At 46.5% G+C, this 13,676-nt stretch overlaps 1 protein-coding gene across 4 annotated transcripts in view; it reads left to right on the forward strand.

The window, feature by feature from the left end:
* The window catches only part of LOC110505960 (uncharacterized), a 55,464-nt gene that overhangs the window by 20,241 nt on the left and 21,547 nt on the right, over positions 1-13,676 (forward strand). For 2 of the 4 annotated variants that reach the window (XM_090221357.1, XM_090221359.1), the window contains exons 1-12: positions 2,546-2,752; positions 2,948-3,123; positions 4,462-4,608; positions 5,007-5,165; positions 5,599-5,735; positions 7,927-8,067; positions 8,900-9,062; positions 11,541-11,651; positions 11,851-11,940; positions 12,266-12,404; positions 12,997-13,121; positions 13,439-13,675. In XM_090221357.1, the coding sequence (XP_090077483.1) occupies positions 2,638-2,752; positions 2,948-3,123; positions 4,462-4,608; positions 5,007-5,165; positions 5,599-5,735; positions 7,927-8,067; positions 8,900-9,062; positions 11,541-11,651; positions 11,851-11,940; positions 12,266-12,404; positions 12,997-13,121; positions 13,439-13,675 (1,740 nt within the window). In that variant the 5' untranslated portion in view covers positions 2,546-2,637. Of the gene's footprint in view, positions 1-796; positions 964-2,545; positions 2,753-2,947; positions 3,124-4,461; positions 4,609-5,006; positions 5,166-5,598; positions 5,736-5,871; positions 5,937-7,926; positions 8,068-8,899; positions 9,063-11,540; positions 11,652-11,850; positions 11,941-12,265; positions 12,405-12,996; positions 13,122-13,438; position 13,676 lie in introns of those variants that run through there. The other 2 variants (XM_090221360.1, XM_090221358.1) reach the window with 2 other exon arrangements.

Raw genomic sequence — 13,676 nt, forward strand, 5'->3', positions numbered from 1 at the left:
TAGTTGGGCAAGGCAATCTGAAGGAGCACATGATGAAGGTGTAGGTTTTCTATCCAAATGGTTAATTCATGTTGTCTGCCATGGTATATAAGGGGATAGCAGGCCTAGTTGGGCAAGGCAATCTGAAGGAGCACATGATGAAGGTGTAGGTTTTCTATCCTATATGGTTCATTCATGTTGCCTGCCATGGTATATAAGGGGATAGCAGGCCTAGTTGGGCAAGGCAATCTGAAGGAGCACATGATGAAGGTGTAGGTTTTCTATCCTATATGGTTAATTCATGTTGCCTGCCATGGTATATAAGGGGATAGCAGGCCTAGTTGGGCAAGGCAATCTGAAGGAACACATGATGAAGGTGTAGGTTTTCTATCCTATATGGTTCATTCATGTTGCCTGCCATGGTATATAAGGGGATAGCAGGCCTAGTTGGGCAAGGCAATCTGAAGGAACACATGATGAAGGTGTAGGTTTTCTATCCTATATGGTTCATTCATGTTGCCTGCCATGGTATATAAGGGGATAGCAAAAAATAGAAAATGCACTGACTAAAATGACTTCCAAAAATGTTTGTCCAGTATTTTTGTCAACTGATAGTTTAGTTATTAACTGACTCAGATTAAAGTTTTTAAAACGAAGTATAAAATAGCTGCCAAAATTAACACTGCTCAGTTTTCCAATCGGGATTTTCATTCCAACTGAGTGCAAATTATTTTATTATTGAATTACTTCTGGAGAAGTGGCAATCGCTAGGTTTTTTGACATTTTATAATTTAGATTTTATTCTCCTTCTCAACAGACTCGCCAGTCCAAGCTAAGTTTGTGCGGGGTAGTAAACGCTATGGCCGGCGCTCTACACCAGAGTTCATCGAGACCATCGCAGACTTCTCAGAGGTGGTGAGCTCAGAGGCTACAGGGCAGCAGGAGCCAGAGGACCATTACTCCACCGTACCAAGGAAATGTGAGGTAAAAACCTGCCAATTGAGATTGACAGCCGATATAAGACCTTCAGACAGGTTAGACATTCACAAGGCCGCAGGGCCAGACAAATTACCAGGACGTGTACTGCGAGCATGCGCTGACCAACTAGCCGGTGTCTTTACTGACATTTTCAACCTCTCCCTGTCCGAGTATGTAATACCAACATGACCACCATAGTGCCTGTGCCCAAGAACACTAAGGTAACCTGCCTAAATGACTTCCGACCCGTAGCACTCACATCTGTAGCTATGAAGTGCTTTGAAAGGCTGGTAATGGCTCACAACACCATTATCCCAGAAACCCTTAGACCCACTCCAATTTGCATACCGCCCCAGATCCACAGATGACGCAATCTCTATTGCACTCCACACTGCTCTTTCCCACCTGGACAAAGGGAACACCTACGTGAAAATGCTGGTCATTGGTTACAGCTCAACGTTCAACACCATAGTGCCCTCAAAGCTCATCACTAAGCTAATGACCCTGGGACTAAGCCCCTCCCTCTGAAACTGGATCCTGGACTTGGCACCCCCAGGTGGTAAGGATAGGCAACAACACATCTACCATGCTGATCCTCAACACGTGTGCGTAGTCCCCTCCTGTGTACTCCCTGTTCAGCAACACATCTGCCACACTGATCCTCAACATTGGAGCTCCCCAGGGGTGCGTGCTTAGTCCCCTCCTGTACTCCCTGTTCACCCATGACTGCGTGGCTAAACACAACTCCAACACCATCAAGTTTGCTGATGACACAACAGTCGTAGGCCTGATCACTGACAATGATGAGACAGCCTATAGGGAGGTCACGGAGACCTGGCAGTGTGGTGCCAGAACACCAACCTCTCCCTCAATGTGATCAGGACAAAGGAGCTGATCGTGGACTACAGGAAAAGGAGGACCGAGCACAACCCCATTCTCATCGATGGGGCTGTAGTGGAGCGGGTTGAGAGCTTAAAGTTGGTGTCCACGAACTATCATGGTGCACCAGAGGACGGGTCAGGGGGCTCTGCCTGATTTGGGAGTTTTTTTGGGGGGGTTCTGACAGAAGAACAATGACCCCCCCCCCCCCCACCCCCAGTGATAGAATAAAGAGTTGTAGAGACCCATCTGTTCTAAATTCCTTCACTGTGGTTCCCTCCCAGACAATAGACCCTTGTGTACTGGCCTGGACTACAGCACAATAGGAAACAGGTTACCGGAGCATAGTGATCTATCTCACACTTAGGACCAGACACTAATTATGAAACGAGGAAATTATTATTCTGTTTATCATGTGTATTATAACAACCAATTTAAATTATTTTGCTTTAAAGTGTCCTGCTATTTATACATTTTTAAGGTCTTATCTTTTTTTGGTAGTGTTGGCTCACTTTTTTTTTATATACAAATAGAATGACTGAAAGGACCTGAAAGAGAGAGAGACAGTTGGAGAAGTGAGGGTTTGAATCAGCTCTGTCAACATGGATCGTTCTCTCTTTAATTCTCTGATATGATCGCCATCTTTGAGCTCACCTTTGACCTTCAGAGGGGTCCGTGTCGTCACAATAGCTCTGTTGTCCTTTTCGTTGGACACACACACCCTAACCCCACCCAGCTGCAACCCCCACCCATCTTGTCTCAACCTGACCTGCACATGAGAAAGTGGGTTGTCTTGTCTGCATGTTTTTAAGTTGTGTTGATTTTTCTGAGTTAATGAGTCATTTGCGTAATGTTATGTTTCTTCCACAGCGCTGGAACGCTCATGAAAGCAGTACGGACGAGTACGAGGCAGATGGTGAGTGGAAAGCTGTGATACTTATTATCTTCAATAGATACCCAGAAAGTCAGGTAGAATTGACCACAACACTGATCATAGGAGAGAGACGGAGGACATTTTGTCAAGGACCTCTGTTCCTTACAGGAGTCGAGGTCTTAAGGCAAGTCTTTACCATAGTAAAAACAATCTTAAAATATCTCTGTCTGTCGGTAGGCCAGCTGCACCTGTGGAACCCTGATGACCCCTCCACCCCGCGGGGCTCCACAGTGCCCCTGTCAGATCGCCTGGAGGAGAGGTTACGACAGGCCTGTGAGGAGCTGGCTATGCCCTGGGATGGATGTGCCAGCCACCATGAGCTACTGGCTCTCTGTGACCACCTGGGCCTGGAGGTGAGGAAAGAGTGTGTCCAAAATGCCCCCCCCCCCATGTCTTATAGTGCATTAGATGGGGAATGGGGTGGCATTTGGGATTCAACCCGTTTTGCTTTGGAGGTCTCAATTCACTCCCTAAACCCCTTCCTCTTGGCCCTAAACCCCTTCCTCTTGGCCCTAAACCCCTTCCTCTTGGCCCTAAACCCCTTCCTCTTGGCCCTAAACCCCTTCCTCTCGGCCCTAAACCCCTTCCTCTTGGCCCTAAACCCCTTCCTCTTGGCCCTAAACCCCTTCCTCTTGGCCCTAAACCCCTTCCTCTTGGCCCTAAACCCCTTCCTCTTGGCCCTAAACCCCTTCCTCTTGGCCCTAAACCCCTTCCTCTTGGCCCTAAACCCCTTCCTCTCGGCCCTAAACCCCTTCCTCTCGGCCCTAAACCCCTTCCCCTCGGCCCTAAACCCCTTCCCCTCGGCCCTAAACCCCTTCCTCTCGGCCCTAAACCCCTTCCTCTTGGCCCTAAACCCCTTCCTCTTGGCTCTAAACCCCTTCCTCTCGGCCCTAAACCCCTTCCTCTCGGCCCTAAACCCCTTCCTCTTGGCCCTAAACCCCTTCCTCTTGGCCCTAAACCCCTTCCTCTCGGCCCTAAACCCCTTCCTCTCGGCCCTAAACCCCTTCCTCTTGGCTCTAACCCTTCTTCTTGGCCCTAAACCCCTTCCCCTCGGCCCTAAACCCCTTCCTCTTGGCCCTAAACCCCTTCCTCTCGGCCCTAAACCCCTTCCTCTTGGCTCTAAACCCCTTCCTCTCGGCCCTAAACCCCTTCCTCTCGGCCCTAAACCCCTTCCTCTTGGCTCTAAACCCCTTCCTCTTGGCCCTAAACCCCTTCCTCTTGGCTCTAAACCCCTTCCTCTTGGCCCTAAACCCCTTCCTCTTGGCTCTAAACCCCTTCCTCTCGGCCCTAAACCCCTTCCCCTCGGCCCTAAACCCCTTCCTCTCGGCCCTAAACCCCTTCCTCTCGGCCCTAAACCCCTTCCTCTCGGCCCAAAACCCCTTCCTCTCGGCCCAAAACCCCTTCCTCTCGGCCCAAAACCCCTTCCTCTCGGCCCAAAACCCCTTCCTCTCGGCCCAAAACCCCTTCCTCTCGGCCCAAAACCCCTTCCCCTCGGCCCTAAACCCCTTCCATGTTAGCAGATCTGTAAGGTGGAAGTAATATGGTGGAGCCCCAGGGGTAAAGGGTATGACATGGCATCCTATTCTCTATAATGGAATAGGGTGCTATTTTGGACATATCCCAAGTGGAGGTTTGAGAGTCTGAGTAGACGCTGGGAAATATTTCTGATGGTTGTTTATTTTTGTTTCCAGGTGACGGAGGATGTCCTCCAGGTTCTAAGTGGTGATGAGGTCATGAGCGTTCAGGCGTTTACTTCCTGGGTTCTGAACCAAGCCAAGCCCCCCACCCCGTCTGCCTCCACACCTTACAGACAGCTGAAAAGACTACACTCCTCACAGGTACAGTGAAGCCCATCTCGGGTCTAATTCCCATGCTGTGGCCTCCGTTCTGAACTTCTCTGACCGAAACAATCACTCTGTTTTTAACCACGGATCTGCAGCATAATAAACTATGTTTTTAATAAGGGCGTGCCTCACCTTCTAATCCATGTTGTGCCCTGACATGGCTACTGTACCATCAAAGCCATATGGATATAGATACACTTGCCACAGGTTAACATGGTTTGGGGATTTGTCTACTCTTGTCTACTTTAAAAAAATAAAAAAAAATACAATGTTTTGTGGAGGAAATAATATTACAATTTCCTGTTTTGAGTCACTCATGAACGAACACACAAAGGGCCGAGTCAATATATTTATTAGACAATTTGACCTTCCCCTTCTGTCCATCCTGACAGCCGTTTGATGAGACGGGCCGTAGGACCAGCTGTATGACCAGCTCCATCAGGATGTGTCTGTTCTCCACTCTGGACGATGGGACAGGGTCCACTCCTGCCGAGGATGTCCTGGATGCCTGGATGGAGGAGGGCATCGAGAACAGCCCTGAGATACTACAGGTCACACCATTTTTATTTTAGCCTATCAGACCTCTGTTGAAAGAAGAGTCTGTTCAGATACTTTTGAGTGTTTTCTTAAGTCTAAAAATGTTTATTTTTTTTTTACTTGGTTTGGAGTCTTGATGTGTTTTTAAAAAATGTTGAAATATATTGGATGTTAAGATATCGTTTTTATTAATGGGAAAATATGTACATTCTTACATTCTTATGGAGTTGGATGGGCGGGGTTTACGGTTGCCTGGTCTGTATGATATACTACAGTACCCATAATGCTCTGTTTGGAACATAATGGTACCCAGTCTCCTTCCCAATACACAATGTAACTCTCACACTTGACTCGAAGTTGTTGTTGTTTTTACACCTGAGTGTATTTATTTGTATCCCCTATTTCGAGGGCTTGATATGTTGACACGGAGTTATGTCTGTTCTGTAGGCTTTGGATTTTGACCTGGAGGGAAAAGTGAACCTCAGGGAGCTGACTGTGGCTCTGGAGAACAAGCTCCTCGTCACTAAGAATGGGATCCACCAGGCTGCACTGGCCAGCTTCAAGGCTGAGATCAGATACCTACTGTGAGTATGAGGAGATACCTACTGGTCAGCTTCAAGGCTGAGATCAGAAACCTACTGGCCAGCTTTAAGGCTGAGATCAGATACCTACTGTGAGTATGGGGAGATACCTACTGGCCAGCTTCAAGGCTGAGATCAGATACCTACTGTGAGTATGAGGAGATACCTACTGGCCAGCTTCAAGGCTGAGATCAGATACCTACTGTGAGTATGAGGAGATACCTACTGGCCAGCTTTAAGGCTGAGATCAGACACCTACTGGCCAGCTTTAAGGCTGAGATCAGACACCTACTGGCCAGCTTTAAGGCTGAGATCAGACACCTACTGGCCAGCTTTAAGGCTGAGATCAGAAACCTACTGGCCAGCTTTAAGGCTGAGATCAGAAACCTACTGGCCAACTTTAAGGCTGAGATCAGAAACCTACTAGCCAGCTTTAAGGCTGAGATCAGAAACCTACTGGCCAGCTTTAAGGCTGAGATCAGAAACCTACTGGCCAGCTTTAAGGCTGAGATCAGAAACCTACTGGCCAGCTTTAAGGCTGAGATCAGAAACCTACTAGCCAGCTTTAAGGCTGAGATCAGAAACCTACTGGCCAGCTTTAAGGCTGAGATCAGAAACCTACTGGCCAGCTTTAAGGCTGAGATCAGATACCTACTGGCCAGCTTTAAGGCTGAGATCAGAAACATACTGTGAGTATGAGGAGATTTTTACACTGGTGTTTAGGTTTGCAAAATGCCAGTAACGTCCCCAAAATGTCCTGGTTTTCCAGAAATGCCGATTTGGAAAATTCCCATAATCAGGAGGGGAAACGCAGGAAATCCAAATTCCTCCAACGATTTCTGGAAATCCTGTTAATTTTGGGAAAACTACCGGGATTTTCAAATCAAATTGTATTGGTCGCGTACAGTGCAGTAATATCTAACTAAATGCTTGTGTTCCTGGCTCCAACAGTGCAGTAGTATCTAACTAAATGCTTGTGTTCCTAGCTCCAACAGTGCAGTAGTATCTAACTAAATGCTTGTGTTCCCAGCTCCAACAGTGCAGTAGTATCTAACTAAATGCTTGTGTTCCTAGCTCCAACAGTGCAGTAGTATCTAACTAAATGCTTGTGTTCCTGGCTCCAACAGTGCAGTAGTATCTAACTAAATGCTTGTGTTCCCAGCTCCAACAGTGCAGTAGTATCTAACTAAATGCTTGTGTTCCTAGCTCCAACAGTGCAGCAGTATCTAACTAAATGCTTGTGTTCCTGGCTCCAACAGTGCAGTAGTATCTAACTAAATGCTTGTGTTCCCGGCTCCAACAGTGCAGTAGTATCTAACTAAATGCTTGTGTTCCCAGCTCCAACAGTGCAGTAGTATCTAACTAAATGCTGGTGTTCCTAGCTCCAACAGTGCAGTAGTATCTAACTAAATGCTTGTGTTCCCGGCTCCAACAGTGCAGTAGTATCTAACTAAATGCTTGTGTTCCTGGCTCCAACAGTGCAGTAGTATCTAACTAAATGCTTGTGTTCCTAGCTCCAACAGTATAGTAGTATCTAACTAAATGCTTGTGTTCCCAGCTCCAACAGTGCAGTAGTATCTAACTAAATGCTTGTGTTCCTAGCTCCAACAGTGCAGTAGTATCTAACTAAATGCTTGTGTTCCCGGCTCCAACAGCACAGTAGTATCTAACTAAATGCTTGTGTTCCCAGCTCCAACAGTGCAGTAGTATCTAACTAAATGCTTGTGTTCCTGGCTCCAACAGTGCAGTAGTATCTAACTAAATGCTTGTGTTCCTAGCTCCAACAGTATAGTAGTATCTAACTAAATGCTTGTGTTCCTGGCTCCAACAGTGCAGTAATAATATTTTTAATGGTTAATTTTGCAGCCCTATTGCTCATAAACAATAGACATTCTGGAATACACATGCCCACACAGATGCACCATAATCAGACACTTACTGTGACCAGTAGAAATCTACACGGCTCCTAATCTGAGTGGAAGATAAAAACAGTTTCTCTGTCTCCTATGTTCATATCATTCAAAATAGTAGATCAGTGTTGGAGTTAGATCTTTTGATTAACTTAGCGATTTTTGTTTTTCAGGGAGAACGTGTCCTCGGGATCAGTTATGACGTAACACTAGGTTTTGTAACATTCTAAATGGTTGTATCGTGTTTTGATTAGCTTCCGTGTCCCCCCCCCCCCCCCCCCCAGCGAGCGTGTTGATCATGAACGCAGAGAGAAAGAGAAGATTCGCTCTGACCTGGACAAAGCCGACAAGTTAAAAACCCTGCTGGCTGCTGAGGTGGACGAGCATCACTCTGCCATCGAACGCATGAATGACCTCAACCTCAGGTAATGTTTCCGTGACCTCAACCTCAGGTAATGTTCCGTGACCTCAACCTCAGGTAATGTTTCCGTGACCTCAACCTCTGTTAGCGTTCCGTGACCTCAACCTCAGGTAATGTTCCGTGACCTCAACCTCAGGTAATGTTCCGTGACCTCAACCTCAGGTAATGTTCCGTGACCTCAACCTCAGGTAATGTTTCCGTGACCTCAACCTCAGGGAATGTTTCCGTGACCTCCACCTCGGGTGGCGTTCCGTGACCTCTTCGACCCATTCATTCATTGATGGCTGTTGTTTAATTTGTATTGTATGTAGGTACTTGTAACCTGGCAATGTCTTTCTTGAATGTCCCTGAGGGGATAAATGAAGATTTTGTACATAAAGTTGAATCGAATGGGGCCTCCCGAGTGGCACAGCGGTCTAAGGCACTGCATCGAAGTGTTATGGCGTCATTACCGGACGTGACCGGGAGTCCCATTGGCCCAGCATCGTTAGGGGAGGGGTTTGGGGCGGTTTACTTTGCTCATCGCGCTCTGGCGACTCCTTGTGGCGGGCCGGGCGCCTGCAGGCTGAGAGCGGTCGTCAGTTGATCGGTGTTTCCTCCGACAACCTTGGTGCATCTGGCTTCCCGGGTTAAGCGAGCGGGTGTTATGTTTCGGAGGATGCATGACTCGACCTTCGCCTCTCCCGGAGCCCGTTGGCGAGTTGCAGCGATGAGACAAGATCGTAATCACGAAAAGGGGGTAAAAATGACAGCAAAATAAATTGGGGTGAATCTAAGGAATGGAGTCAAATGAAATGGGATCGAATTGAATGTTTTCCCCTGTGTTTGTCCTGCAGGAAGCTGGAGCAGGAACACAGGGAGAAGCTGGTGTCTGTCAGGTCAGAGCTCATTAAAGAGATGGACCAGATTCAGCAGCAGAAAGAGAAACTGGAAGCAGAGATGGAGAAGATCAGAGACGACGAGACCTTCCTCAGAGACCACCTCTCACTCACTGTCAAGGTAACCAACACAGACCACCTCTCACTCACTGTCACAGTAACTAACACAGACCACCACTCACTCACGGTCACAGTAACTAACACAGACCACCTAACACTCACTCCCTCACGGTAACTAACACAGATCACATGTCACTCACGGTAACTAACATCAATAAGGATCTATATCCCATACATGCATACTGACGCCACATTTACCACACAAGTTGTTGTTGCTGCTGCTGCTCTGTCTATCCTGTTGCCTAGTCACTTCACCCCTACCTATATGTACAGTTGAAGTCAGAAGTTTACACTCACCTTAGCCAAATACATTCAAACTCAGTTTTTTCACAATTCCTGACATTTAATCCTAGTAAAAAATTCCCTGTCTTAGGTCAGTTAGGATCACCACTTTATTTTAAGAATGTGAAATGTCAGAGTAATAGTAGAGAGAGGGATTTATTTCAGCTTTTTATTTCTTTCATCACATTCCCAGTGGGTCAGAAGTTTACATACACTCAATTAGTATTTAGTAGCATTGCCTTTAAATTGTTTAACTTCCACAGGCTTCCCACAATAATTGGGGTGAATTTTGGCCCATTCCTCCTGACAGATCTGGTGTAACTGAGTCAGGTTTGTAGGCCTCCTTGCTTTTTCAGTTCTGCTCACAAATGTTCTATAAGATTGAGGTCAGGGCTTTGTGATGGCCACTCCAATACTTTGACTTTGTTGTCCTTAAGCCATTTTGCCTCAACTTTGGAAGTATGCTTGGGGGTCATTGTCCATTTGGAAGACACATTTGCGACCAAGCTTTAACTTTAACTGATGTCTTGAGATGTTGCTTCAATATATCCACATAATTTTCCTGCCTCATGATGCCATCTATTTTGTGAAGTGCACCAGTCCCGTCTGCAGCAAAGCACCCCGACAACATGATGCTCCCACCCCCATGCTTCACTGATGGGATGGTGTTCTTCGGCTTGCAAATCTCCCCCTTTTTCCTCCAAACATAATGATGGTCATTATGGCCAAACAGTTCTATTTTTGTTTCATCAGACCAGAGGACATTTCTCCAAAAAGTACGATCTTTGTCTCCATGTGCAGTTGCAAACCGTAGTCTGGCTTTTTTATGGCGGTTTTGGAGCAGTGGCTTCTTTCTTGCTGAGCGGCCTTTCAGGTTATGTCAATATAGGACTCGTTTTTACTGTGGGTATAGATACTTTTGTACCTGTTTCCTCCAGCATCTTCACAAGGTCCTTCGCTGTTGTTCTGGGATTGATTTGCACTTTTCGCATCAAAGTACATTCATCTCTATCGCGTCTCCTTCCTGAGCGGTATGACGGCTGCGTGGTCCCATGGTGTTTATACTTGCGTACTATTGTTTGTACAGATGAACGTGGTACCTTCAGGCGTTTGGAAATTGCTCCCAAGGATGAACTAATTTCTTTCCTGAGGTCTTGGCTGATTGCTTTTGATTTTCCCATGATGTCAAGCAAAGAGGCCCTGAGTTTGAAGGTAGGCCTTGAAGTACATCCACAGGTACACCTCCAATTGACTCAAATTATGTCAATTAGCCTATCAGAAGCTTCTAAAGCCATGACATTTTCTGGAATTTTCCAAGCTGTTTAAAGCCACAGTCAACTTAGTGTATGTAAACATCTGACCCACTGGAATTGTGATACAGTTAAATAATCTGTCTGTAAACAATTGTTGGAAAAATTACTTTTCATGCACAAAGTAGATGTCCTAACCAACTTGCCAAAACTATAGTGTTTGGAGGCGTTGAAAAACCAGTTTTAATGACGCCAACCTAAGTGTATATAAACTTCCAAATTCAACTGTACATATCTACCTCAATTACCGCTTACCCCTGCACATCAACTCAATGCTGGTACTCCCTGTATATAGCCGTGGCATTACCTGGTACTTCCTGTATATAGCCGTGGCATTAGCTGGTACTTCCTGTATATAGCCGTGGCATTACTTGGTACTTCCTGTATATAGCAGTGGCATTAGCTGGTACTTCCTGTATATAGCCGTGGCATTAGCTGGTACTTCCTGTATATAGCCGTGGCATTAGCTGGTACTTCCTGTATATAGCCGTGGTATTAGCTGGTACTTCCTGTAAATAGCCGTGGCATTAGCTGGTACTTCCTGTATATAGCCGTGTCATTAGCTGGTACTTCCTGTATATAGCCGTGGCATTAGCTGGTACTTCCTGTAAATAGCCGTGGCATTGTTTTAAAATTTTCCATCGTTGGCAAAGCACCCGGCAGTAAGCATTTCACTGTTAGTCTACACCTGTTGTTTGCTAAATATGTGACAACAAATATACACATTTTATTTGAACCCACACGCTTAACCCTCACTCCTCACGGTTAACCCTCACTCCTCACGGTTAACCTTCACTCCTCACGGTTAACCCTCACTTCTCACGGTTAACCCTCACTCCTCACGGTTAACCCTCACTTCTCACGGTTAACCCTCACTCTAACTTCAGGAAAGTAGGTGTCTGGAGATGGAGCTACTGGTCAGCACTGAGAAACTGTTGGTGGCAGAAAGCCAAGTCCGCGAACTGCAGAAGAACCTGGATAACATCCTGAAGGAGAAGGTAAAGACCTTTCTCTCCTGCTGTAATGTGTATTGACATGAACTGCTTTCGGGGCTAGCAGTCGCAAAGGGCCCCGTTTCAATAATATACATAGATGTCCATAGTAATCTGTCACACATTTTTCAGTTCTGCCTAATGGAATGAGACTATCTATTCTGAAGTATCTGTCTGTAAGAAGTTCTGGTTCTGTTTTCCTCAGTTTGGGGATCTGGACCCGGGCAGTGCAGAGTTCTTCCTACAGGAGGAGCGTCTCGGACGGCTCCGCAGCAGCTATGAGGAACAGTGCCGGGTAAGCACGGGCACGCCGGGGCAGGGGCACGCCGGGGCAGGGGCACGCTGGGGCAGGGCCGGGTTATAGGTCTCACTGGAACCAATCCATCAACTAATCATTAAAACTATCAGTCAAACTATCAACTAATCATTAACTCAGCCAATCCATCAACTAATCATTTAAAACTATCAGTCAATCCATCAATTAATCATTTAAAACTATCAGTCAATCCATCAATTATCTGTAAATATACTACTTCAGAGGTAGGTTGCCTATTTATTTTAAAAATAAAATAATACTATTTATTTTGACAGATTTTTATTGTGGATGTGTTTTGAGACAGGAGCTACAGGATCGTATTGACGAGCTTCAAGCAGAACTGCAGGAGTACCACAACTTGGGCCGAACCTCTCAGCCCTGTCTCAAACCCTCGCTCTCCGAGGAGCTGGGGAGTACGAGTCCTGGCATGGAGTCAGACCCAGGTACATTGAAGCAGAATGTGGGTTTGAACTCATAGGGCATTTGGGGGGGTAGGTTCGGTCCCAAATGGCACCTTATTTCCTATGTAGTGCATGTTTTTAGATACCCTGCAAACGTCTACTCTGAAAGTCCCCTGACATGCCCTATGACCTTCAGAGTACACGTTTGCAGGGTATCTGGACATAGATGCTGCTTGAGCAAGGCAAGATGTTGAATTGTTCATCTTGATCACGTAAATACTAGTTATTTGGATGCAAGGAGTTTAAAAAAAAAAATATATATATATATATATATTTTTTTTTGCCCAGTTACCACAGCTATGTAGTCAAACACATTGAGTAGCTAAAGAACATGAGAGCTTGTTAGTAGTTCCTTCCTCACCTGTCTGTTTGCCAGTGCAGCCAGAAGAGGACTGGCCATCCCTCTGAGCCTGGTTCCCCTCTAGGTTTCCTTCCTTCGAGGGAGTTTATCCTGGCCCCTGTACATCCTGCGTTGCTTGTTTGAGGTTTTATGCTGGGTATCTGTAACAAAAAAATAAAAAAAACTTTGTGACAACTGCTGATGGGGAGAAAAAATGCATTTGATTGTCCTCAGGCCTGGGCTTGGAGGAGGGCCAGCCATTGTTCAACATGAGTCTGGAGGCAGAGATGATGCTGGAGAGGCTGAAAGAGAAGCACCTCCAAGAGATGGAGGAGCTACAGGCTCAGCTGGAGAGCAAGGTGACACTTAAATATCTAGCCGCGCTTCCACAGAATTTCCTAAAGCAATCCGTATTTCACTGTGCCATGTTTACTTTATCGGAGACAGATTGGGTGTAGCTAGATGGGGCAGTCCTCACTCCTTTATCGGAGACAGATTGGGTGTAGCTAGATGGGGCAGTCCCCACTCCTTTATCGGAGACAGATTGTGTTTGGGTGTGTGTGTGTGTGTGTACGCCAGGGTCAGCGGCTCTAACCACAAACCTGGGCCACACAGACCACACTGCATTGTTTTGTTCTGTTACAGCTGAATATGATTTATCCCCGTGCCATTACAGGTGAGTGAATTTGACCAAAAGGTGGAGGAGCAGAAGACGGACCTGGAAACCCAGAAGGCAGCGTTGTCTCTGCACTACATGGAGGAGATCCAGGCTCTACACGGTGAGATGTCCAGCAGCCAGAACAGAGCCCTGGAGCTCCAGGCCCAGCTAGAGCAGGCAGAGGAGGAGCGGGCTGGCTTGGAGCAGAGGCAGGCTGGGGAGATGGAAGAGCTGGAGCAACAGCAAGAGGAGGAAG

The sequence above is a fragment of the Oncorhynchus mykiss genome, chromosome 25 (assembly GCF_057628025.1).
Source record: "Oncorhynchus mykiss isolate SJ-2025 chromosome 25, ASM5762802v1, whole genome shotgun sequence".
NCBI lineage: Eukaryota > Metazoa > Chordata > Actinopteri > Salmoniformes > Salmonidae > Oncorhynchus > Oncorhynchus mykiss.